Raw genomic sequence first — 27,046 nt, forward strand, 5'->3', positions numbered from 1 at the left:
CTTTGTATATAAATACTTCCTTACACATTTCATCTTTACAATTAGGAAAGTCTCTTTTCAACATCTTTTTACCTGTTGAACTGCTTTACTTTGTGACTAGGTTCTCTAAACTAACCTATAAATTTCAGGCTCAGTTCTTATTTTTATTGTGTATCTTTGCTGGCTGAGCCAGGGAATATGCCTGAGGTGATCTGGTATTAGGAAGAAGTGTTCAAACTTTCATCACTTCTTTCTAAGAATTTGGACACCTTTTAAGAAGCCCAGAATACTATCTTTCCTCTCGTTCCCATGCTATCAGTGTAGAAAAAAAACCCCAAAATTAAATAAGACACTAAGACAAAATACACTTGCAGAATGCATGAGAAATAAAGTAAGAAACAAAGGCATTCATTATCTTTATCCAGTTTTGTCTGTCTAAGAATTTTAGCATAGTTCTTGGAATATATACCTTTATGCCTTAGCTCCTGGAAATCTGCTAATGTCCAGAAACTCATGTTCTATTTATTTGAGTGCAATTTTCTTTCATTTACAACTGTACTGAGAGGGCCCAAAACCAGAAAATCCATCAAATGGTATTTTTAAAATCTTATGCTTAAATATTTTTATTTTGGTTTTGGCACAACAGAGATTCATAATTTTTTAGTGCTTGGGATTAGCAGTTTGACTATGTTTCAAAACGTGGAAAATAGAAGCTAGGAGATCGTGTCATTTCAGTAGCAAAGGAGGAAGCTGGCCTGCCCAGATCAGAAACCCCCTCTGACTTACCATGTGGTACATTATATGCACATCATGTCATGTAAATGTCATCTTCACTCATCTGGTGTGTGGAATTCCCATTAACTGCAGATCATTGCAGCCAAGTGGTGATGAATATGCAATGCAAAGCTGCATTGAAAATCCACAGGGCAGATCAGAGAAGAAAAATTTCTGGTTAGTATTGGATACCAGCCTCAAATTCTTCCTTACATACAGAGTCCAGCTACTCTGATTATTTCCTTGCAGTTACACAGATGTTTAATTCTCCCTCCAAGAAAAGCAGAATAAAGGTTTGTGAAATAGTGGAATGTGTTCCCACAGCAATAAAGAGCAGCTCTGCTAAGAGCAACAGCAACTCATTTCTCTGCATGGAGTTCATGTTCTGCCAATTATCTGACAGTTTGGTAGCTACTTAGCATCTTGTAGCGACGTGAACATCTCAGGTCCCTCATCCTCCCTGCCACCAGGCATTAAGCAATGACTTTCATACAAATGCCACAAAAGTCAACAGCTTTAGTTATGGGCTCAGCTCCAAACTGGCTGGGACCGTGGTGCTTGGGAATGAAAAGCACAGCTCATTGAAAAAAGGATTCCTCGCTCATATCATCTTGGCTGATATGGCTTCAGCAGACCAATAGTCTTCTGGAACTGCCCCAGAGAGGCACAAGAACAACTCCAGTATCAATCACACTCTTCTGTTCACAAATGATCTCACATTCCTGTGCTAAATCCCAAACTGCAAAATATCCTGTCTTAAGTTTAACAAGGTTTTACTCAATGCATTCTTACATTCTTGGCAGCAAAACATGAGAGCAAAAGCAGTATTGCACTAGGACAAGAACATATGTTTGAAAGAGTAAACAGGGAGTGCAAAGGTTCAGAAAGGGCAGAGAAAAGAAACAACAGTTTATGTCTGGTCTCTGCTCAGTGCTGTAGCCACAATGTTGTCCTTCTGCTCAGCCAGTTTCCCTTAACCTGTGACTGGGATCTAAAGGATTTAACAATTGAGGGCCTCTGAGGAGCTCCCCAGGACACATACCAGACCCCATCCCCAAGCAAATATCCTTCTCAAGTATATTTTTCTCCAATAGATACAGAGAATAGATTCAGAGAAATCCTACATCCTGCAAATAAATGCTTACTGGCTCAGTGTCTTTAACCATGAATCTTTATATCGTGCTCTGTGCTCTGTATTGTATCATTTTTCTACCTCAGAAGAGCAGGAAATAAGATCTTCTGAGCAAGATGTATGCAGAGGGTTGGGTTTTTTACATTTGCATGATTGGTAGTCTCAGGATGTCTCGTTTCACCTTGTAGCAGAACTGTTTGGTGTGACATATGCACAATCCACCTTTTTTGGTTTATATTCATATGGACTTATTACTCTGGAGAGCTTTAATCACAGTAGTGACACATTATAAGGCTACCTGCATTATAACAATAAAATGTTTTTGAGGAAGGATGTTTTGAAGCCACAGAAAGACAACTTCAGACATGCAAGTTCAATTTCTCACTCTGACTTCTGGAAGTGATGCACCTGCACTCTTCTGCCTGCTCAGGGCTGCACCTATGTAATGGAGAACTAAGAGGCATGAGAAGTTTTTTTAAACAGTGTATCAGAGATAAAATAGAATTCTGACTTAACCTAAACTACCTAGGAATTCAAGTCAAATTTAGAAAAAGTTTCAAATAAAAATAAAAAGGATGACATTGTTTGTAAACATGCCCTTTCAAAAGAAAATTAAATGTTTCCTTTTGGGAATGCTAAAGTAATAGATCGAAAACATCTTCTGAGCAGCAGTTTTAACTCTATTTTGGAAGGTCATTCTTCTGCTAAAAGGATTTAAACAAAAAATACCTACAAACAGCTTTATTGCTGGTTAAGCAAAATGTTTCAAAATCATTCTCACCAACCAAGAAAAGAAAAATTGTAGAGCTTCTCTTTCATCTTGATGCAAATTTTCTGTAAGTCCAATTTCCAAGCCAGATACTGAACCAGGCCAAACCCCCAAGTCATTTGCCCAGTTCCACACGAAATTTTTCCTTCCTATTAGGAGAGAGAGTCTGTCTGGATTCACACTTTGTATTACTCTTTATGAATACACCCACAGGTTCTTGTGTGAACTGCAGAGCACAGCAGGGCTCTGTGCACCAGGGTATTATTAATTTCTGTGCACCAGGGTGTTATTAATGGCTCCATTGCTTTCCTCCCGTCATCCAAGGTGTTGGCATCCCTATCGCTCCCCGGACAGCGAAAGGACAAATATGCCCTACCTTGAACAGCAGCTGTCCTAGATCAGGCTCGTGTTGTGCATGCTAAGCAGAAATTGGGTCATTTGGTATTCACCTTACTTTATGAGCAGGGCCCAAATCAACGCCTGCTATGTCACATTCATGATACAAATTATACCTTATTAGAGTCAGCTAAGGCTTTATTCAAATATATTTATAGAAAATATCCATATGCAGTGTTACCACAGATTTTTATGCAAATTACTATGATAGTTGAAACCTTATTAGAGTATGCCATTTGCATGCTGTGGAGTGAGTTTTTAACATGGTCCTGGCCTGATTTGTAACTACAGCAGATATGGTCTAGCAATTCTATATCAGGATTACCTTCTCCAGAAGGGCAGACTGCCCTGGAAGAAAATGAGGAAGGAATAAAAATAGTCTGCATTACTGGATCCAAAGCAATGAATCCAGATCTTTTCTGCATTGTCTTTTATTTAAACAAATCTAAAACAGGAATTCAATAATAGGGAAAAAATTAAATCTGAATGTCTGCTCTAATTCTGTAGGAAACAACTTAAAAGCTTTCCTTGAATTCACTAGCTAGTAAATTAGTGCAAATGTTTATGTCAGTTAAAAAATTAGGGAAGGAAAATTGAGGAGTTGGAAGGGATTCTTCAGCAAGTGATGGATTTCTCTTAAAAATTTAAATCCTAAGGGTCATGAATTTGATATTAAGATTCCTTGTTAAAACGAGGCATTGTAAAAGGTAATTTTTAAATTCTGTCAAAGAGAATTTTGATAAAAGAGCTTTTGACTGTTTCCACTAAATATCTTTTTCCAAAGAAAAAGGTGTGATGCAGTGTCATGAATCAAGACATGCATGTATGTCCTCTCCTTCAGGCTTGCTTTGACCTGAAGCTCTGCTCTACATCCATCTTTATAAATGCAAATTCTTAGTTCCCTAATTTTTTCAAGGCCACTGTGTAATTGGCTCTGTAAATTTAGAATCTTGCCTAATGCTGGAGCAGATGAAAGCAAGAAAATCTCCAAAGAGGAATGCAAACACGTATAATCCTTCAAAGGGAAGCCTTATGCTACTCTGAAACAGTATTTTTCTGGAACTGCTTATTATGCCTCTCACTTACTGTGTTCTCTCCCATTTAACAACAGGAGGAGACAATCCAGCGGGCACGGGAGGAAGATGAGAAGAGGAAAGAAATAACTAATCACTTCCAGGGCACACTGAGTGAAATCCAGGCTCAGATCGAGCAGCAGAGTGAGAGGAACATGAAGCTCTGCCAGGAGAACACGGAGCTGGCAGAGAAGCTGAAGAGCATCATTGACCAGTATGAGCTGCGGGAAGAGGTGAGCAGCGCCCTGGCTGCTGGCTGGGACGGGCAGCACACCCGGCAGTCCCAGGGCAGGCAGGAGGCACTGCCAGCAGCCTGGCCATCATTCGGCTGTCTCACAGGGTAGCCCCCACCATGCTTTGCTCCCTGAGCAGCACCGTGCCTGCAGCAAGCCCTCCGGTCTCTGCGGTATGGAACCGAGTGGGACAGCCACAGCAGCCTTGCCGCTGTGGGGAGAGGGGCTGAGGCACCCAAGCTGTGCCAGCTGACTGCTGAGCTGGCCCAGCCCCGTCACAGCTTCCCTGAATCCCTGCGGACCTCCCCCAACATCCCTTTCCTCCTTCCCACTAAGCTCCCTCTGGGTACATCCCAGCTCCCTTTCCTTTAGGCAGCCTGATCTGCAAGTGACAACAAATATATTTTGTTCCCTCCAGAAGCAGGTTGCTGAGAAGGGCTCTGATGTAAACTATTTGACCCTTTCCCAAAAGCAGAAAATTAGGATGACAGATAAAGTAGACCCTTTGAATTTAAATAGATTTTTTTTTTAAATTTTGACACCAGAAAATGTCCTCCAGTAAAATCCCAAACTACCTTTTTTTATTTCATTTTATTTTATGGCAAACATCAACAAATATCACAATGGGTCTTTTTATAGTTTCTAAATACATTTACTGTGAGCCTTAGTGCAATCAGACAATATTATCATGCTGAATAAAACATAAGTTATCTATCTTTACAATCTGGAATGACTGATACAATACCTGCTTTTCCAAATCTGTTGAATCATGTATGAATTCCTATACTGAATGAAGGAAATGTACATTCCTCTCTTGTGGTGTCTATGAGAAGAAAATGTAAACCAGAGGGACACACACAGAGTAATTGCTCCTATGCATTTTATCTAAGTGAATTAAGGGTGAAGAAGGCTATCAGCAACATTTATCTCCTGAAAGTCACCATGGAGGCAGACATTTTACAGGCTAGAGGAGGCCTCTGGTTTGTTTGGTCTTAGCTCCAGATCCCCACTCATGCCCTGTCACCCAGGCCCTCCATTACGCAGATATGTCCAGACCAAAGGGGATGTGCTGGGCTTGTATTTACACAGAGGATGCCATGAGCTGTGCACATGGTCCCAAGTAGGTGCAATGTGTCTACACCATCATCCACACTGTGGCTTAGATCCACTGGCCATTTAACAGCTAAAAAAAGAGTGTATCCCTAGCATATTTATTATTGATGAGCAATTATTTGATCTTCAGTCATACTAGATTGTACTGATGACCGCACACATAGACCTTAGAACTGGCAAAGATTCTAAGGCTTTTTTTTTTTTCTTCCAATAAATCAAAATTGATAATGTACACCAGCTTCCCTTCCCATGCTAATTCTGGCACATTTTATTGTTATCAGAGCTGTAACTTTTAGTAATTGCAATAGGAGTGTCTTCTTGTTTTGCAATGATTTTGTCTTTTAATTGTTCCAGTAAATAGCTGTACATGTACAAGCATGAAGGTATATGTAGATAATTAAACCTGCACATTCAGCAGATTTTTTTTTTCAGCACCTTGACAAAATATTTAAGCACAGAGAACTTCAACAGAAACTGGTGGATGCCAAGTTGGAACAGTCTCAGGAAATGATGAAGGAAGCTGAGGAGAGACACCAGAAAGAGAAGGAATATGTATGTACCTATCCTTCTAATTTGTCTGTCTCTTATCTGGCTTTAGACCAAAACAAGCCCTGCCTGCTATTTCACTAATATATGCAGGTGCAATCTGGTGTACAGTAGCAGAGAAGTTTTTTTGGCTACTGTCAGTGTTCAGTGCAAAGGAACAGCCTCTGAAAGGCTGCTTTCATTGGCATTTACCATTTTAGAGGCATGCTGCAGAGCAGTGTGTTAGAGCCCAGACTGCTTCAGCTAACTCACTGTTACTGCGCAGTTGGTGCATCATGATATTGGGTTGGGTGATGCCATGGATTTTCAGTTGTCTCTGGTACTTGATACTCTATCTCCCCACACAATGAATGCACACATCTGAGCCATCAGAGAGGAGACCAAGAATGTGGGATTGAAGTGAAATGGCTGAAGGCTGCTATTCCCCCAGGTTCCAGGCTCCCCAGGCATCCTGCCGTGGATCCACTTTTGCCATGGAGGAATCCACAGGAGCACTTGCTTTTACAAAGCCTCCCCTTCACTGTTTCCCTCCCTGTACTGGTTTGCCAGTGCCTCTTTCAGGCAGGCAGGGTCTAGATCCATTTAGCAGCTTTGTCTGCTCTTCCTCCCTTTCTGGAAGTGGAGACATCTCTAGCAGAGGGACAGGGAAAAGCAGGAAGGATGTCCTCTGCAGGCACAGCTGGGATGGAAGGAGGACACTCCTCCATCTGTAGTCTCACACATTTTGTGACTCAATCAGACTAAAATTAATTTTCTCAGACTGCCTGGTATTTTCACAGCTACAAAGGATCAGAGTTCAATGCAGGCACGTAGTCCCTCTTCTCAGTGGAGGCAGCAGCTCTCAGAGGGAGTGACAGGCTCTCATCAGCTGGAAGAAAGCTTTAGTTTTCACCAGTCCTCCAGCTAACTCAGGAGCAGCATGAGAGATTTCTATAAAGAGAGGACATTTATCCCTTCCCCATATCTGGAAACAGATATATTAGCACAAGCATGGCTCTAACAGGTATCTTAAAATACTCAAAATAGATGAAAATATGGGGCTCTAAGTCTTGTGGTTGGAGCACAGTGGAAACACAGCATACACCTCTTACCAAAAGCAGCCCATAAGAGCATTTATCCTCTTTCTCTAAACTTATCTTGCAGCTAGAACACCCACTCCTGCTCTGTTTTACTCCCTGCTAAAGAGTGAGGGTGAAAACGAGCTGGGGCTTCTCCGTGCAAATCTGCATATCACTGCATGACAATTTGTAGTCCAGCTGACTTAATTCTCCTTCACTCTGAAATCTACATAAAGCCAAACCTCAAAATGTCATTCATGAGCATTGATTCTTGGCAGATTTAAACTCCAGAAATCTCCAGATGTTGAAGAAATCACTTACAATGGCAAAGCAAATATGAGCTTATTTTACTAATGTCACTGGGAGTTCTGCTAATGAGTACCAGATTTCAAATACTGAGGGGTAGAAAAACCTCAGAACAGAAGATACAAAAGACCAGGCATTGTCTTTGTGGAAAACTGACATATACAGCCTTGTGTCAATGACCTTTCGTGCTGCATCTCTCAGAACGTGAATTTTGGGGCTGCTTGTCATCTCTGACTGTCCCTGTTTTAGCAAAAACTTCTTTGTATGTATTATCCAGAACTGGTATGCACAGATTTGGTATTTTCATTTCTTTTAAAGCACTGAAAGTCATCACTGTCTACAACTGGGAGCCCAAGATTTTCTTTTGGGCTTTGCTGTGTGTCAGAAATAACCGGTTTGAAAACAAGCCACAAAACCTTTACGCAGTGGGTGTATAATGGTACGCACAGTGTACAAGGAATATTTTTCCCATTGTCCAAATGACTGCTTAAAAATCCTGTCCTTGAGGTAGGCTGGTGATGTATGGCTAACATAACCTCCAAGCAAGTGCAGAAATTAAGGCCAAAAGCCATGCAATGAGTCAAGGCATAATTAGGCATGTCACGATTCACCACAGGTAGCCCAGCACCCAGAGAGATGGCCTACACTTGGCTCCCACCTCCATTCTATTGATGTGCTCTTAGTCCCACCCACCCAGCTATTGTGCTAGTGTCTGTGGGAGTAATGTATATACATGGATGTATGAAATCAAGGTGCTTTTGATGGAGTTCTCTCACTTAGCTATAACTCTCTCCAGCTCAGTAATGTGCAAAGTTAGAACAGCTTTCACAACCTTTCCATAGAATTTGCTCATCCCTGTGCATGACCTTTGCTGCAGAATTTTGCAAGTGTTCTTAAATGAAAATTATTGTATGCTTTTATCTATTTGATTACTCTTTGAAGGTTCACTTTGATGCCTTCCCATGCACTTCTTCCATGTGGGAATCCTTGCCCCTATGCAAAACTTCTTTACCTCAGAAAATGAGAGACGATCCCTCTTGCAGAGCATGTACACCTCAAAAGAAGGTCATCTCACTCTACATATGCATCAAAGAATGCATTTCCCTATTGAAGCAGCAGTGGTTCCTAATGTGTGGTTTCCACAAAGGGACAGTTTGACCTAAGGATGCAATTTTATCACCATCCCACAACTGGTCAGCACTACATAATTGGAATTTACAGAGTCTGACGGCAAAAAGAGAAGCTTAATTTTCACTAAGCTAGCCCCTGTGAATGTCTGGGCCTCCAGCAGCTATCATAGCTCTAATAATAGAGTGTAGCATCACCACCCCTCACTAAAGTGCTGCTCTGTAAACACCACATGCAATATTTATTCGTTTCTTGATACTTCAGCCTCCTTGTTACCACTTCATAGTCTATTAATAAATGTATCAGTTCTGATTCATTTTCTCCCAGCTTGGTGTTTGCAGATGACCTCAGGCTGCATAAGAACGTGTGCTAATTTGAGCAAGCCTCTCTGTGGCTTGCTTCCATTACAGAAGAGTTTATTAACGCTTGGATTTTTGCTGACTGCAGAAGTTATGTGGGTCAATAAGAGAGAGGGATTTCATTAAGAGGCAAAAAAAAGCACTTTTCTTTGCCTTCTCTGTCCATCTGTTGTGCTGTGGCCAAAGACATGGTGGAGGAGGTGGGACCTTTTCATTATTCCAGACACAGTGGGTATGAAGGTAACCCTAGCTGAGATTAAAGCAATTCAGATACAAGTCCAGTCCTTAGAAGTAATGACTGGCCTAGGGACTGGGTAGCTCTGGAGGCTTTCAAAGCATTTTCATTAAATCATTCAAACCCTATAAATTCTAAAAGAGAGTCTAAAAAAGTAGATATAAAAGAAACATGAAATTTAAAAATCCAGATTTCATTCATATTTTTTTTAAATTGGGTTTTTTTTGGTTTTTGGGGTTTTTTTTGTACATGTAAATCGCACACTCTTTTGAGAAAATAAATGCAAAACCTGATGCTCATTTAACCCTTGCTAATTCTTTTTACTGGCCATGGCATATCCTCTTTGAAATTTTAATCAACAAGACCTGAATTAAAGAACTTGATTTATCTCCATGGAATCAAATGTCAAATTAAATTCTCAAAATAAATATTAAGAGGCAGGTATAAAATAAGTACAACACATAATTTCTTCATAATTGAGCTGTAAAACATTCTTGTCTAGGAAACTTTAGATGGTAAAAATTCAGTGGGTCCAAATCAAAGGGCCAAATTGATGGAAGAAATATTTTTCTAGAGCCATTATACATATGTTGATATATGCAACAAGTCTAATTCACACAGTCTCTGTGCCACAAACAGCTGGAGACCGTCAGCATTTTAAGGTTCATCCTCAGCTCTTTTACCAGGTGGTATTTGCATGGTTTACATGTGTTATTTCCAATAAAATGGTTAGAATAAAAGTTTTTACTGGGGATCAAATATATTTTCTGCATGTGCTTCTACTTGCCTTTCACTTCCAGTATAAGATCCACTGACGTACACAGTCCTTTTAATTATCAATATATTTTCAGAGCCCAGCTGTGCTATTTTAAATACAATTTACAGTACAATTAGAGTTCAATTTAATTCAACAGAGCAAAATCCTGTGGTAAAATAACTTCTTTATGTCTCATTTCTCAAGCTATCATTAGCATTCTTTTTCTAAAATATATTTGGCCTGACTAATAAAACACTTTATAAATGTTTGGTAGACAACAGGGACATTTCTTTAACACTCTGGTAAATGTTTCCTGCTCTTAGATTAAACCAATTGCTAAAATATTACTGTGTACTTTGGAAGTGCTGACTCAGAACTGTAGCCAGGAAAGCTACTGAAGCCAGGAAACTCATTCCTATGGTTTGCTCAGCCTTGACCAATCTTCCACCTGTTTTATCTGCAGCCTGCACTTCAGAATGTGATTTTGCCAAACACCTTGGAGTAGGGAAGCACACCTTCCCAGGAGAAGCCAGGAAAGAAATTGCAGTCAAGCTCCTCCTGGACTGCCTACTTAACCTGAGATATTTTTCCCCCTGAGCTGGAATTCTCCACTTGCCAGTGCAAACAGAGTCCAAAGATAACAGACAGAAGTAAATGTATGACATTTGCTATGCACTGGGTTCCTGAAAACTCCCAGATTTTTTGATGCAGGTCTGACTGTGACCATCCCCACATGCTAACTCATGGTCGCTAATGCGAAAGGAAGCTTGCCATTCACTGCAGAACAGGAATTTGGCTGGAGCTGTGCTGAAATGAATGTGCCAGAAAGTATCATAACCATTCTCTAGAGGTCTGGTGAAGATGAGGTTAAATACCACACTTTTTATAGCCCATTGTACTGCATACTTCATTCCAAGTAGGTTTTGAACTCCTATTCAAATATGCCTATGGAATGCAAATAGCCTGTCCCATGTCTCCGGATAAAACTAAATAGTCTGCCTTACCTAACTGCTCTAACTATATTCACCTGAAAGTTAGATCACTCCTTATCACAGTAACATGAGTAGCTGGATGATGAGGATTTCCAACTGATAATCTAAGCACCTAACATTTTTTTCTCTGTTGCCCAAAACACAGCTCCTGAACCAAGCTGCAGAATGGAAGCTCCAGGCCAAAATGTTAAAGGAGCAAGAGACTGTCCTACAGGCACAGGTGACGTAGCAGAGGTGATTGCATGGTGTGCCTTTGTTTGCCAGTTTTTAACCCATGAGGCACATCCCAGGTAAAGTATCCAAACTACTTTCTGTGTATTCCTTCTAGCCTCATTCTACATCCCACAGACTATTGCAAAGGAGGCAGGTTATTTTCAAGCCAACTGTAAGGTAATGCCCATACTGCAAATCATACAATCTGACATGTGGGTTGTTTAATTTAAAGAAGAGAAAAGGCCCTTTTTGCAAATTTTTGGTATTTAAAAGAGGTTTATAAAGATGGAGAGAGATTTTTTGCCAGGGTATGTGATAGGACAAAGGGTAACAGTTTTAAAGTGAAAGAGGAGAGACTTATTTTATGTATAAGGAAGAAATGCTTTGCTGTGAGGACGGTGAGACACTGGAAGAGGTTGCTCAGAGAAGTTGTAGATGCCCTGTACCGAGTAGTGTTCAAGACTGGATGGAGGGGGTTTGAAGCAACCTTGCAGTGAAAAGTTCCCCTGCCTAAGGCAGAAGGATTGGACCACTTGATCTTTAAATGTCCCTTCTGACCCTAATAATTCTAAAGTGCTGATTTATGAGTATCTACAGTGCTCAACCACAGAACAATGCGTGTGCCTTGATTATTCACCATAACTACCCTTCAGGCAGGTGTCTTATGCAGCATTTTCATTAACAGGAATTCTGTCTACTAAGGGCTTATAGAGAGGGGTCTCTAGGATTTCAGTGCTTAACTGTAATTTGAAATCTTCAATAAAATAAATTACTTGCCAAAATTACGCCAGGAGTCAAACTGGAGTGAAAGGCAGTAAAACCAAGACATAGGCAGAATATACTATACTTCGGGAGCAATACAATAATCACCTTGAGTTGTCGAGTGAGACCTTGAATCAATGAGTGAGAACACTAGATGACATCAAAAAGAGAGAGTATCAGTTGTCCCAGCTTTTTCCTTGCAGATGGTCTAACTGATGACTGTTGAGCCATCAAGAAATTTCAGTGTTAAACTAATAACCTGGACACATGCTAAGAGGGGTTTAGTTTTGTGTGTTTTTTCAGAGGCTGAGATAAGCCAGAAGCACACCTAAGAACATCATATAAACTGCTGCTGACAATAGTTTGACAGGTTCTGTAATGAAACCTCCAAGGCCTCTGAGTCTGTCCTGACTGCAAACCTGCTCCCAATTTTCTCAGAGTGGTTTTAATTAAACTTTTATGTTCAACCAGAAGAAAAAAATTATGCAGGCAGACCTCCATAGCCAGCTTAATGAAGCTGGAGTTATTGATAAAAAACTAGAATATTTGAAAAAGAAAAGGTGTTTTTAGAAAACACCAGTCAAGTCTGTAAAAGCATTGAGAATACATATGCTCCTCACAGACTTGTGCAGACAAAAATTTAGTGATTTGCTTTCTGAAATGAAATATGCAGTTAAGTTGCTCAAGTGAGAGCTCTGTCACTTACACACCAGCCTTCATTTGGAATTACTGGGATTAATAACATTATTAATATTATTTTTAAAATTTTTTCAATTATGGTATCATCATATTATTTCAAGTATGGTATCACCAAAGGACTTCCTCATGGACCAGATGCTGTAATGCAAGGTGTTGTGCAGAACAGAAAGAGCATAAAGAGCTCTTTAATACAAACAACACAAAGCAATAAATTGATATTATGCCCCATCCCTGGAAGTGTTCCAGGACAGGTTGGATGGGACTTTGAGCAACCTGGTCTAGTGGAAGGTGTCCCTACCGGTCTTTGGGGTCCCTTCTAACACACTATGATTCTATGCTTAACAGAGGAACAGCTGCAATGGAAATTTATAAGATGATGTTGGGTCAGTGAAATAGGGAGAAGCCATAATATAACCTTCACAGTGAGATATCACTCTGTTTCAGGGGAGGTGATGAACACCCACTTCTTCCTTGAGCTGGAAGGAATTGGGGACATCATATTCATGCCAGCCGGTCTGTGGATGGCACAATGTGCCAGAGACAGCCAAATCCGCCACTCCAAATGGTGACAGGGATCTGGCGCCAGCTGAGGAGGCACACCCAAACTGTGGTGGTGCTTCCCAGGATGCTGCATGCTCTCCCCAGGCATGATGCTTAGGCAGATTATTTTAGCTTCACACATTGAAACCAAATAAAAAGATAGATGCCAGATGAGACCTTTAATGTTTGGTAGCCAGCACAAGGCAACCACTAAACCATGGCAACCAAGAAAAACAACAAGGCCAAAGAAGTGTCCCCATTGTAGCACTCTCTCAGCATGGCAGTGCTGAGGAGCCCCCACTTCCCAAGGCCTTGCACTCATAGCAGTGCTGTCTCTGCCCTCTTTTCTCACACAGTCCTACTGGATACAGCAAGGCAGTCCTTGTCTCCCTGATCTTGGAGCACAACTGCATGCTCCCAGTGAGTGATATCTCTCACAGCCTGTTCCCAGCCACTGTGAAAACATTCATTTATTGTTCAGTTTAAATTGCAGAAGCTATTCTTAGTGCTGTGGTGCTCCTTAGGGACTCAGCTGAGGTCAGAGCTTGCCCTGTTCAAATGTGAAATGTTTTTGACCTAATTAAACAATATGCAAAAATTGGAAGGGAAAGAGACACAACTGAAGTGAGCTTTTTTAAAACAGATCTGGGCTAGGAGCCTCAGTTCTCTGACTCCCACCTGTGCTCCATCACCTGGCTTTGGGAAGCTCAGGCATTTCTCCTTAGTGTTGTGACATCTTTCCAAATGTCAACATTCCACTGCTACACCTGGTAGCAGTGTCCCACCTAGGCTGTGGAACTTGGGCTGCTAAAACAAATCCCTCTGAGTTTTTACTTGTGCCTAGGTTGCAGCCCTGGCTACAGCCTTGTACAAATACAAACATGCAAGCTTCGTGTCAGCTAGCTCTGATACTGGCACCACGGAGTGCTCTGTATGCGTTAACCTCCTGTGTCTTCACCCAGCTCCGTGGGGAAGGGCTGCAGCCTGTACCCTCCTCTCAGCCTCCGAGGCCCTTACAGCCCAGGGTATGCCTGGCTGGAACCCTGCATTTGTGGCTGTGGCAAGGGGCACCATAACAACTAGCTTGAACAAGCATGATACATAATATAACTGTACCTGATTTCAAAATCTGAATTAAACCCACCCCATTATTAGCAACATTTTCTAAATCTTCTTTTCCTCAGTAACTTCACAGTAGTATCAGGGGAGGGGGTGAGTTGGCTGGCACTACACTGAAGAAAAGCTCCTAGGTCATCCTTTATCCAGCTCCCTGCTGGTGTGGAAAGAGAGGGCAACCAGCTTCCACCCAGTATTCCACCCATGGAATACTGCAGGCTGCTCTTGACCCTCCCAGTGCTCTGCAGCCACCCTGCCTCAGCCACCACATGTGACACCATCACTTTTCCTAACAGCTGCCAGGCTGGACAGATGAAATGTCTGATGACTGAAACACTGCTGGGAATGTTCTGGCACCAGAAGGAACGGAACAAGCTGGAGCTGTTCTTCTTTTCCAAAGAGAAAAAAAAACCCAACAAACAAACAAATAAACAAACAGAAAATAACAACCAAACAAAACAACAACAACAACAAAAACCAAACCATGCAGGAAAAGCCAAAAACAAGAAAATCTTACAGAAAAACTAACCTCAGATCTTTAGAACATTTGTTGCCCCAAAACCATCTGATGATTTTAGATACAAAAAAAATTGTAATGACTGCCAGGTATAAACTGATAGCAAAATATGGAGCCCTGGTAGTCTGAAATCTGGCACATTGCAACAGAACTTTCTTCTGCTCTGCTTCACAGAGTGAAGTGAAGCTGGAAGAAGAGGCTGGCTAGGAATGGCTTGCTCTGTCTTTGTTGGCCTTGCCTACATCTGCAGTCCAAAACAGAGCTGACAAGGTGCCCTCTCAGCTTGCTCAAGCTGTGGTCCAGGGACGCATCCTGAAAGAATCCAGATGTGAAAGTGAAGGGTGGGCTTTGTTTACATGCCAGGTAACATAGAAAGTGAGCAGTGACACTCCTCTTCAACAGGGGAGCACAGTGAAGCACGTCAAGCACTGCCTGTGCAGCTCCTGGCCACAGCCTGAGCCACCAGGTGGAAAGATGGAAGAAGGGAAACCATGACTGCAGCATGGTGTGGGGATGCCTCTCCCCCAGCTCACTTGGACATCAGAAGCATCCTAGCCAGTGCAGCACCCAGGTCCCAGCCTGGCTGGAAGAGCACTCTGAGAAATCCATGAGGCAGGTTAACAGCCAGGCAGCCACACAGTATTGGCCTCCTCTGTCAGGGCTGAAACCCCCAGGTTAAAGTTGGGGTTTGGTGACATCTGCATGGTGAAGCACAGCTTAAGAGCTCAGGCACAGCTCTGCTCAAGCTGGCTCTCACCTTGAGTTAATCAAAAGAATGGTCCTGCACAGCATCAGTGGTTGGACCAGTTCAGGTTAGTCCTTGCCCATGGAGATGGGCTAGGGAAATGTTTTCAGAAGTCTTGATATCTACAGAATTACTTTTCTTCTGGACACCTGTATGGAGATACCGCAGCTGCAACATTCAGGAGAGTAGGGCATCCGTAACTCCCAGGTCTTTTTAAAATCACTTGCCTGGCTCTTTCTATTCTTACTCAATTTATCTTTCTGCAATGGAGGAATCATAATAGTTTCCAACCATAAACAGTTGCAAAGAGTTTCTGTTCCCTGATGTTTGTGCTTCCATGGTCTCCACATAGAAACTAATTTCCATGTCCAAACACAATACTTATTTTATTATCTTCTACCAAAGTAGAAGTTCACCATCCTGGATGTTCAGAAATTAGTGAAGGTTTTGTTTTGTTTTTTTTTTTTCTCTCTCTCTTAATACAGATCACTCTCTACTCTGAAAGATTTGAAGAATTTCAGAAAACATTGGCCAAAAGCAATGAAGTGTTTGCCACATTCAAACAGGAGATGGAAAAAGTGAGTAGGAGCTCATGCCTGAAGTCTGTAATTGATACTTTTCTTTTAGATTTTGATATTTCTCACTCTAATAATTCTACCTGAGATGGGACCATCTCTGCACATGTCGAAGAATCATTTCATCAACATTCAAATAAGATTTAGGACACACTCAGCCACGACTGACAGCAGGTTAGATTTCAGCTTTGCAAGCTGAACAGCAGAAAGGAGAGTAGAAAGCTCTCCATTTCAGCTAAAACTGAAAATGCCTGGAAGAATAAGTATTTTACCTAATGTATCATGTGCTGATTGGGTACAGATCCCTAAGACATACCAGAGAGGGAGTCTGGAGCCACATTTATCAGACCATGTTCCCAGGAGTGCCCAGAACCTTCTGGGTGACTGACACTGTTACAGAGACTTTGACATAGGCTACACATCTTTCCACTAGAGTGTGCAGGCACAGCTGAAGCCCACCAACCCCTTCACACCATGTGGAAACAGTCCAAGATACTGTTTCCTTGCAGCTGGGGTTCTTATTTCCTGTAATGAATGGGAGTTAAAAACCAAACACATCAACATATAGTACCTGCTTTTGTAATAAACAATGCTCTGCTCTGCCACCAAGGCTCAAAATCCTCATGCCCTGAGCCAGACAGCACCTAATAATTCTTCACAGAGAGTTCTGCCTGCAGAAAATCAACACGGAAAATGGTGCTATTTAGCTAGTGATGTGCTCTGGAGGTAGTATAGAGGGGTGACTAGTCCAGGGAGAATTTCCCTGGCCTTGAGGGCTCAGAAGAGCCCGTCTTTAACTTCCTAGCAGTCTAACACTGTAGTCTGGTAAAGAGACAATCAGATTCCACCAAATTCTTTGTCTTTTGTTTTTGTGGTAGTTTGTATGCTGGAAGTTGGCTAAAATCAACTGGTTCTACTGTTGGGACTACAGACTAGAGGCTGAAAGTTATATAGCAGCTACTTCAAATGAAATCCATCCCTTAACATTAATTATTACTTAGCACAGACACTACAGCCTGTAGTAGAGCTCTGAGTAGGGCCAAAGACTTGAATAAAGGGGCTGCCCTAATTTCATCTTTAGTATGGAATTTCTGTTGTGATTCAGCTTTTCTTCCTGATTCTATAGATGACAAAGAAAATGAAGAAGTTAGAAAAGGATACTGCTACATGGAAATCCAGGTTTGAGAACTGTAACAGAGCATTACTGGACATGATTGAAGAGGTGAGCAGTCTTTCCCATCTCAAGATGCATCCTTTTCCTCACATAAAGCTTTAACTAGGAGATGAGATAATCCCAAAAGTCAGTGAAAAATTTTTTATTGAATCTAAGGGTCTTTCTTTCAAGCTACCTTGATAATTTGATGTCTTTAGAGAAAAAGAAAATCCCAAGTGATAGTGCTTTTATATTGTGCAGACATTCACTACATCCATGAGAAACTGAATTATGTAACTCTGAATTTTAAGTGCTCTAAAAATGGGTGATTCTCAATGCTCTCCCATACAAGCAAATTGGCATTAGTTCACTTCATGCTACTCTCTGCATAAGAGCATCCACACAGGGAATTAATGTGTTCTAGCTAATGAACTTTAAAATCATGCCTTTCATTAACTTCCTGTGTAGTCAGACTCTAAGAGTCAAAAGCAAGTACTGTGTCTCACCATACTTTTAAATGTGCTGTCCCAGGGGCATTGCAAAGGAAGTTCATAAGCACATTGGAACTCATTCAAAGAAGATAAGAGGCTGCCTGAAGTTTCACTCCAAACATAAGCTGAACTTGGACCAGATCTTTCTGGTTAGCTTTGTAGCTTTGTGCTATTGCTATTTCTATTTTTATGGATTTCTGTATCTCTTGTTTCTCACTGGGTGTAGAAAATGTTCCAATTCAGGATGCTCTTACAGAGCCCAGAAGCAAGATAAACAAAAAAAAATAAAGCAGCTTGTTTGCCTCCAAATTCACATCCATATCAACCAAATGTCTAAGCAGGCTTTTGGTTGCTTATCTGTATGGACATCCACTATGCTTTTCCATCTCTCCAGTTCATCAGCAGGTATTCCTGCAAATATATTTGAATGAAATTTATCTGAATATGTATCCAGAATGTAGTTACAGGGATGAAGGTCCTCTTGAAGCTTTGGTCCCAAACACCATAGTTATTGAAGAGCAGTTGGCCAGCCACCTGGCAGCATCCTCTAAAGGCTGCTCAAATAATTTCCTAATTGCCAGTTCCACTAATGAATTGCATGCACCCAAACTGAGCCTGTACCTTTGCCTGATGTCTTTGACTACAGAAAGCCATGAGGTCCAAGGAATATGAGTGCTTCATGCTGAAAATCCAGAGACTAGAGAACCTCTGCCGTGCTCTGCAGGAAGAGAGAAATGAATTGTACAAAAAAATAAAGCAAGCACAGTTCTCAGAAGAGGTGAATGGAAATGGCATCTTAGAAGAAGAAGACGATGGAGAAGATGATACTAAAACAACCCCTTCCCCCTCTGAGCAGGCGAGCATTGAGCTGCATGAGAGTGACAAGAGGATGCTGAAGCAGCTGGCTGAAGCTTTCAGGGTGTCCCACAAGGCAGAGGACTCCCTCCCAAGCAACAGCAGCAATTCAGAGACCTGTGACACTCAAACATGTAACGCCATCCTGGTGCCAGAACCTCCTGCTCCTCTCACTCCACATTCAGAGGCTGGGAAAAACTTTGAGCAGCCCAGCACGAGCACACCAGCACCCGCTGAAAGTCTGACAGTGCCCACTGATAATGTGGCAAAGCTCACCAAAAGCACACCCTCACTTCCAGACAGGGTGCCAACACCCACAGAAAGTGTGCCAATGCCTCCTCAGAGTGTGCTTGTACCCACTGGGAATATGTCAATACCCACTGAAAGCATGCCAGCAACCCCTGAAAACGTGCCAACCCCCACAAAAAACACACCCATCTCCCTTGGGAATATGCCAGTACCCATTCAGGGTCCACCAAAAGCTGCAGAATGTGTGGATGACCCAGCAGATAGATCTGTCCAGGGTCAGTCTGTGGAGCAAACAGGGTACACAGACATGGAAGCAGTGGATTGAAGACACCATGTCTCCAGGCTTGTCTTCTGCAAACCAGAGCTCTGCTTTGTCCTCTAAATGGATACCTTTTTTTTTTTTTAAGAGACAAAAGTTGATTACTAAAACACTCATGTATTTGTATGCAAATGCAATGCACTTCTCTTTGCTACCACTATCCAGTAAAAATGGGTCTCCTAATTTTGCAGTCCTTCATCTGCTTGAAGTATAATATTTTCTTAATGACATGGAAATACAATGAAATCACAGAATCTTTTTTGCCAGGCATGATGATTCATCTCATTTAGGAAAATAATTTTAGTGTTGTACTTCCATGTTTCAAAAACCATTGCAATTCTCATGCATATATTTAAAGACTCATAATTAATTCTATTTATTTTGACATTACATAAAAGATGGCCTACTTGGACACACAGTGATTTTAATAAATGAGGTGAAAGGAATCTGTAATTACAAAGTAAAATAGTGAAACCGTAAATGTGGTCAGCCATATCCAAGGGACAGTGCAACAACCAGAGGTGAATTTTTGGGCAAGGAAATGACCACTCAGCACTGTAACCTAAACACCCACAAGCTTTCAGCCTTACCTTTCATTGGTCTTTTCTGCTCAGTGTTCTAGAATAGGTTTTGTTTTCAACAGAACTACAGGAAAAGGGAAAAGAGCTTTTCTAGATTTACATAAAATAACTGAAAACAACAGCAATTTTCAAATTGATGGCAACTCCCAAGGTAGAGGTCACAACTCTCTTTCTACATCCAACAGAAAACTGCTACATTTTCTTACTATATGGAATCACAAGGCTGACAGTGGGGATCATGCCTGTTTCCAGCTCACAAATGAGGTTAGAAGTTCAGAAGCTGGTTGCAGATCCCAGTTCCTAGGCAAGGAGCAAAAAGAAGAGTGAAAGGTACCAGGATGTATTCCAGAAGAATACAGAAGAATAGTCCTGGGATCATGGTTCTGGATGGTGCTGTCCATCCCAGTTACAGCCACATGAACCACAGCTTCCTCCTGGCACTGCTGCATGTGCTAATGCTCCCAGGAGAAGGATGAGGACTCACCTGTCACCCCATTCTGGAAGCACAGCACAAGTCAATAAGCCAGAAGCAAAGAGGAACCAGGAAAGCAGGAATGCCTCTCACAAACACCTCCAGGGGCTGGCTACATTCCCATCCCCTTTCTTGTCTAACTGGCTCTTCCCATCTGCCTGCCAACAACTATTGCTTAATAATGTAGCCACCTTGTCAGAAACTGGTTTATGCTGGTGCCAAGAACAGAAATGAAGAAGGAAGGAGGCAAGGGAGGATACCTACCCAGACAGCTTTGCAGTCTCAAGCAAGGAGAGTAAGCAAGCTTTTTGAAAGAAGGTTAAAATAATCCTGGGGGACATTCCTTGTTTCTCATCTCCTTCCTCTGAATTCCACCGAGGCCTTTCAGAGTCTTAGCTGGACAGCTTAAGAATTTGAAAAGGGCAATTAAACAAGATGTTTAGAGGTTGGAAAGGGAAATCTTACAATCAAAGAAACCCATGTTTATAGACAAATCCCAAGAAGACCCTGAAGACAAAGCGACTTGTTCAAGCCAAAGTTGAAATACAGGTGAGCCAAGAGGAAAGATGTCATCTTTGACACACTGTGGGAAACAGTGGCCACACAGTCCTTCCAGCATATCATCCTCCAAAAATAGGGTTTGAATCTTTGCTTACTGCCAACATGGTCCATATCCTGATTAAATATGTCCGTGAACTGCTTGGTTACAGAGCTGATCCTTGGGGTATACAGAGCATAAACTGCAAATGTGTTTGGATATGGCTTGTAGCTATCATGACTACAGTTTTCAATTGTGAATGCCTCATGTTAGATAACAAGACCTACAGGATTTATCTCATGTCTTTAATCATGTGAAAGTAGATAATTTGAGTCTTAGTTATCTTAAGCTCCTTTTATAAACAGTGGAGAAGGAAAAGCATCTTTTGAGGACAAGTTATCCCATTATAAGGCTGGCATCCAAGCCAGAAGGAATTACTTTCTCTCTGGAGATGAACTTTCCCTTCAGATGCTAGAGCCAGCCTAAGACAACTAATTTAAATTTAATTTGTCTGTTGTGCGGTATCTAAATTAGGCAACGTGAATTCCATCAAATATTCAGATTCAAAGCCCTAAGTGAATGGCCATCTCTGAAAACCAAGCTTATAACCAAGTTATGTGCCTGTGAAAACATTAATCTATAACAAATCTGTATCCTAAGATAAAAAGTTATACTCACCTGATACACTTCTTTTAGTTTCCATTGACTTAAGTTGGTAGAAATATAGTTTCTGTTACAAGTTTTGTTTGTTATCAGGGTGACTTTTAAAATTAATGCAATTTATATACTTGTTAATATTTTGGGGGTTTTAATCCTTGATCTTGTTTGATTCTGTTGCCATTTTAGTAACCACCTGCATGAAACCAACTTCTTTGTCTTTAAATACGCCCTTCTTTTTCTTCAAATAGCCTTCAGTTGTTGATGTTTTCTTATACATTCAAATATTTAATGCAATAATAATGAACTTGCAACTTTAGGCTGGTTCCATTTTACATAATCATTATGGTCACATCTTTAATTATGCAATTCATGTCTCATACCTCCCAACTTCAGCAAGCAGGGAGACAAGGATCCTGCAGATAAAAACTTCCTACACAGTTATGATTTATTCTTACAGCATCATTCCTCATGAATAAATACACAGCCTTCTGGGAAAATTACTCCCACTCTATTCCACCTTCCTCATTTTTACCCTTGAAATTCTAACACTGCAAAATTCTAACACTCACATACCAGCAGCTCCTATTACTATGAGTTTCTCTCACATACCTGTTGCTCCTCTTCTTCTCTCAAGTACCAAGTGAATTTTATCCCAGCAGTTTCCTCCTCACTTTCAGTATGTATACTGAATGTGTTTCATTATGCACACATACAATACTGAAAGCACAGAAGAGTGACCTCCATAGCTTTTACTTTCAGGATTTGGCTTCATGTGTTTACAAGAGATGAGAATTGTAGGGAAAATTCTGGCTGATCCCAGGCTGCATAGAGTATTTAGAGTCAAACTATGGAGATGGTTTATGCATAATCTCATGGCCTGTAGAGCTGTGGAAAGCTGGAGTACCTCAGCAGGAGTAGAATCTGTAAAATATAACCAAGCACCTCTTTATCATCCACTGCACCAGACTGGAAGATTAAATCACCATCACAGATTTCTGTGTGCTAACCTAGATTGTCTCATTCTTCTTCAACATTTTTTCCTGGCCTCCCTTGCTCTTTTCTTCCACTGGTAACCAATATAAAACTGACTATGCACAGTATCCTTGTGAAAAGCCTTTGGGATGGCAGTCTGCACAACAGCTCTGCTGTCCTTCCCCAGGTGCCTCTGCACTCAAGGCACATAAACCCACACTTCTGTAGGTTTCAACACTCATTTGGAGGCAGTAAGTGGCAGTGAGATCTGCCTCCCCAGTGTTCATTTTGATCATCATTATTCTAATCTGACACTCTCATCAGTCCTGGTGTGTTCTGTGGTTGCCTCCTTTAGTCTTGCTTTTATTTCACACAGTTATTCCCTTACCTTCAGGCACAGATTTGGGGGTGAGGAGAGGTGGTGATTGTAGCTATTTCTTCCTAAATGGATACCTCTACCATCTAGCTACCATCTAGCTACCACTAATAGCTTTTTTAAAATCAGCATCTGCTGACATTCATTTGGTTTCTGGAATTTCTGTTTTCTCAGGTTAGGTGGTCCAGGTGCACTATGGCTGACATGGGAAAGCTTCAGCCTGCACACTGCCAGCTAGTTCAGGTTCTGAAAAACAAAGCTGCAAGCTGAACACACCTCCAAGTGTCACAGTCAATCCTACACAGAAAAGAACCTTAAGTCCCAAGAGTTGAGTGCTGCTAGTCATCATGCTATCTCTTCCCATGTGTTTCACACCAGTTTCCAGAGAAATAAAAACAAAATGCCATCTCTGGCAGAAGTGTGAGTTACATCTTGTCCCCCGTGCCCCCATTCAAGGCATCACTCCCACTCAGACGCTGCACCCACTGCCCTCACCAGTGTGCCACTGCATGGCTGCATTTGAATTGGGTCACTCAAACAATTCAGGTTAAAAATACACCACCACAATCACCAAGAAGAGCTAATTTTAACTCAGATCATTGCAGTGATCCCGTTGGGTTTTTGTTCTGGTGGTATCTAGGGAAACATGACCTCAATTCTGGTCACCGTAGCTGCTAATTGAACTCCACACATCCTTTGCTCATAAAGGAATCCACACATTTGGATGTTAATTCTGCAGTATAATGCTGTTCTCAGAGTTAATGGCAGCCTTTCCATTGACTATTTTAACAGACATCTCTTGGACCGAATACAGAATTTGGAAAGTTGTGTTTTAAATCTCAGTCTGACCCCACACAAAAGACAGGGAAGACACAATATCCAATGCACAATGGTAATGACCAGCTGCAGGTTTTAGAACTGTCTGTTACATTCTGCACACAAAGAAAGCTCTCACACTTCCATACAGACACCCTGGGATCTCATACAGGAGAACAGGTCAAGTGCCAGCAGCAGGGTGATCACTCAAACTTCAAGGATCACGTCTCTGGTCCCATTCGCTGTGGTAGAGGCTAATTGGCAAAATGACTCAGCAATATGCATATACTGAATTTTCTTCTCTTCTCTTCTCTTTTCTCTTCTCTTACAAAATGTTATTAAATCAAAGTTTATAGACCACAGCATCCCAGAACACAAAACTCTGCTTCTGTTACACTGGAGGCTGAATGTAATGTCAAAAAAAAATGAGGCATTTTTTTCACAGAAAGAAGAGAAACAGTGAAGTCCGTGTCATTTTTACTAGCAGCCTCTATTTGTGGGCTGGTAATGCAGTGTTACCTCCTGAAATTCAAGGTCACATTTGAATTACATAAACTGAAGACAGTTTTAAGTTTGTGCTTCTAGACCATTGCTAGACTGCCAGACCACTGCACAAACCCACACCTTTAACTGGTTCTATTCTGCACAGCTAGAGAGTCTGTTCAGAAAAGTCTTGATGACAGAAATAGCGGCTTGACACAATCGGAAAGAGATGGACCTGACATCATGAAAGATGTCTTAGCAGCAGATCTCTGCACCTGCCTTGGTCAACCCATTTATCTCACCTGGCATTTTCTGCATCATTAAATACACCCATAACACTTTAGATGAAAATAACTGCAGTTTACAAGCATGGTTCACAACAGCATGGTATGTTCAGCTGTCTCTTCAGAAAGGTGTCATGGTTTAGCCCCAGCTGGCAATTAAATACCATGTAGCCACCCCTTCACTACCTTCATCCCCACAGTGGGATGGAGAAGAAAATCAGAGAAGGTAAAACCCATGGACTCGTGGACTGAGATAAGAACAGTTTAACAACTGAGATGTATTAAAATACAACAACAACAACAACTATTATTATAACAACAACAACTATTATTATTATTATTATAGTGATGAAACAGGAAATAGCAAAGAGTGAGAGAGGAATAAAACCGAAGATGAGTGATGCACAATTCAGTTGGTCACCATCCACTGACTGATGCCCAGCCTGTCCCTGAGCAGTGATCAGCAGTTCCTGGCCAGCTCCTCACAGCTCATATACGGCACATTTCACTCTGTGGTGTGAAATAACCCTTTGGACAGTTCGTGTCAGCTGTCCTGGCCATGTTCCCTGCTGGCTTCTTGTGCACCTGCTTGCTGACAGAGCACAGAAAACTGAGAATTCCTTGACTTAAAATAAGAACTAGAGAGCAAAAACTAAAGCATCATTGTATTATCAACATTATTTTCATACTGAATTCAAAACACAGGACTGTACCAGCTACTAGGAAGAAAATTAACGCTATTGCAGACAAAGCTAGGACAAAAGAAGATTGAACTTGTCTTTCTGTAAAAGATCACAGTGACCTTGTGCCTGCAGAACAGCAGCTGACAACCCACCCACCACATCTTTAGTTTATTATGTTTGCTTTTATCTATGTCTCCGTTACACACATAACAATAAAGATTCTTAATGAAGCACAGCTTAAGCCACAGTTACTGGTGAATTGACAGATACCACACTGACATCCTAATTATGTATTAATGTAACATATCGAATGATGCAGGTGTTTTGTTACAGACTTGCAGAGCTGTAGTAAGACATTTTAGTGGTGTAAGCCTTGCAACATCACAGCTGCAGGGACACTTGTTGCTCTGCTTGGTCTCCTTCTACTCCAGAAAGGCTCTGGGTTTCATGCAGCACCCTGGAGGATCCCACAAGTACCAGTGAATAGCAGGGGGAGACATAGAATGCAAACATCAGGTGGTGGTACACCTGGAACTCCTGAAAATTTTGCACTATGATCTCTGCTTTTGAGACCTTGTGTCTCACACAAATTAATGACCTTTCTGCCTCGTATTGCTGCTTGTAAAATGTGGGTAGTAAATGTGGTTGTGAATTATTTTGAGTGCAAGTAACATTTGCTCTTCAGTAAGACTGATTGCTTTCATCTAATTTAAGGTGCCATTAAAAATTATAATCATGTAATATCTTATATTGATAGGGAACTTTAGAGATCACCTCCCCTTCCTAAGGGAAGCAGGATCAATTTTGAAACTACATTAGGTTGCTCAGGTCCTGTCAGTTCTGAGCATTTCCAAGGATAGAGACTGCATGTCTCCAGACACTTTTTCCTGTATTTGATTTTTCTTCACAGTGATTTTTTTTTCCTTCTGTCTAATCTTCCTTGGTGCAGCCCATGTCCTTTGCCTCTCTCTTTGCCATTATGCATCACTGTCTTCTCTATAGCCTCCCATCATTAGTTTAAGATTCCCTCTGAGCCTTGTCCAGGATGGACAAAACCAGCCCTTGAGATGACACAGGACGTTCTCATTTCATAGCAAGAGAACCCATGTACATGTTTAACTGCAGCAGTGCATTCCCTGTCTGTTCACACTGCTGCTATCCAAGTAAAGCAGCCACCACTTCCCATTCATCCACCAGTCTTCCCAGTACCTCACCATGAACTCCATCACAGTGGAAACCCTCACCTATTTTTCCAGCATGGCAGCTCACGTGATCATTTTCTAACCCAATCTGGTGAAAATTTCTCAGTCAGCTTTAGATTGTTATGAAAATGCTTGAGCAAACCAAATAATTTTGAATTGGCTTTGCTCAGGGAATGACTTTGTAGGCAGCTGTGCCAGATGAGCAGAGAAAAAACTGTTGGCCAACAGGTGGGTTCATCCAGCTCCATTGGGAATGCAAAATCTTCATCCCTCTGTGACTGCAGCTCCCACCAGATGAGAGGCACAGCAACAGCTACTTGAGCACTAATTCCCACAGGCTCAGGCTCCTGTGCTTGATAGAGCTTTTCTCCTGAGGTTTTGTCAAAACTTTCTGAGTCCTCAGCAGAGCAGTAATTGTTAACAACAACATTTACACAGGTGTATGAACTTTCCACACATACTGTTCCTGCTTGCCAAGCAAAATGTTACAAAGGATCAAGAAGAGGAAAAATGCAGCAGTGCAAGAACTTAGTTAAAGCACACCCACACGTGCTACGTTCAAACAGACAGAGAAAAACAAGCCAAAATCTTTTCTAATCCTTAAAGGTGAAGAAGCTTAAGTCAGTTTTGTGAAGACATTTTGTCTTGTTGCACCAGCCTAGAAGCCACTCTAGACTACAGCAGAATAGCATAGAATAGAACAGTTCAGTTGGAAGGGACCTACAATGGTCCTCTAGCCTAACTGCCTGGCCACTTCAGGGATGCCCAAAAACTCAAGAACTTTGTTGATGGCACTGTCCAAATGCCTCTTAGATACGGACAGTCTTGTGCTATCAAGCACTCCTCTAGGAAACTTGTTCCAGTGTTTGACCACCTTCTTGCTAAAAAAAAAAAA

At 41.5% G+C, this 27,046-nt stretch overlaps 1 protein-coding gene across 3 annotated transcripts in view; it reads left to right on the forward strand.

Moving 5' to 3' along the window:
* The window catches only part of TXLNB (taxilin beta), a 35,176-nt gene extending 13,525 nt beyond the window's left edge, over positions 1 to 21,651 (forward strand). For all 3 annotated transcript variants that reach the window (XM_041469967.1, XM_041469966.1, XM_041469968.1), the window contains 6 exons: positions 4,162 to 4,356; positions 5,902 to 6,021; positions 10,996 to 11,070; positions 15,928 to 16,020; positions 17,144 to 17,239; positions 18,308 to 21,651. In XM_041469967.1, the coding sequence (XP_041325901.1) occupies positions 4,162 to 4,356; positions 5,902 to 6,021; positions 10,996 to 11,070; positions 15,928 to 16,020; positions 17,144 to 17,239; positions 18,308 to 19,090 (1,362 nt within the window). In that variant the 3' untranslated portion in view covers positions 19,091 to 21,651. The remainder of the gene's footprint in view (positions 1 to 4,161; positions 4,357 to 5,901; positions 6,022 to 10,995; positions 11,071 to 15,927; positions 16,021 to 17,143; positions 17,240 to 18,307) is intronic.
* Positions 21,652 to 27,046: the final 5,395 nt, after the last annotated feature.

The sequence above is a fragment of the Pyrgilauda ruficollis genome, unplaced genomic scaffold, assembly GCF_017590135.1.
Source record: "Pyrgilauda ruficollis isolate IOZ18807 unplaced genomic scaffold, ASM1759013v1 scaffold24, whole genome shotgun sequence".
Lineage (NCBI taxonomy): Eukaryota > Metazoa > Chordata > Aves > Passeriformes > Passeridae > Pyrgilauda > Pyrgilauda ruficollis.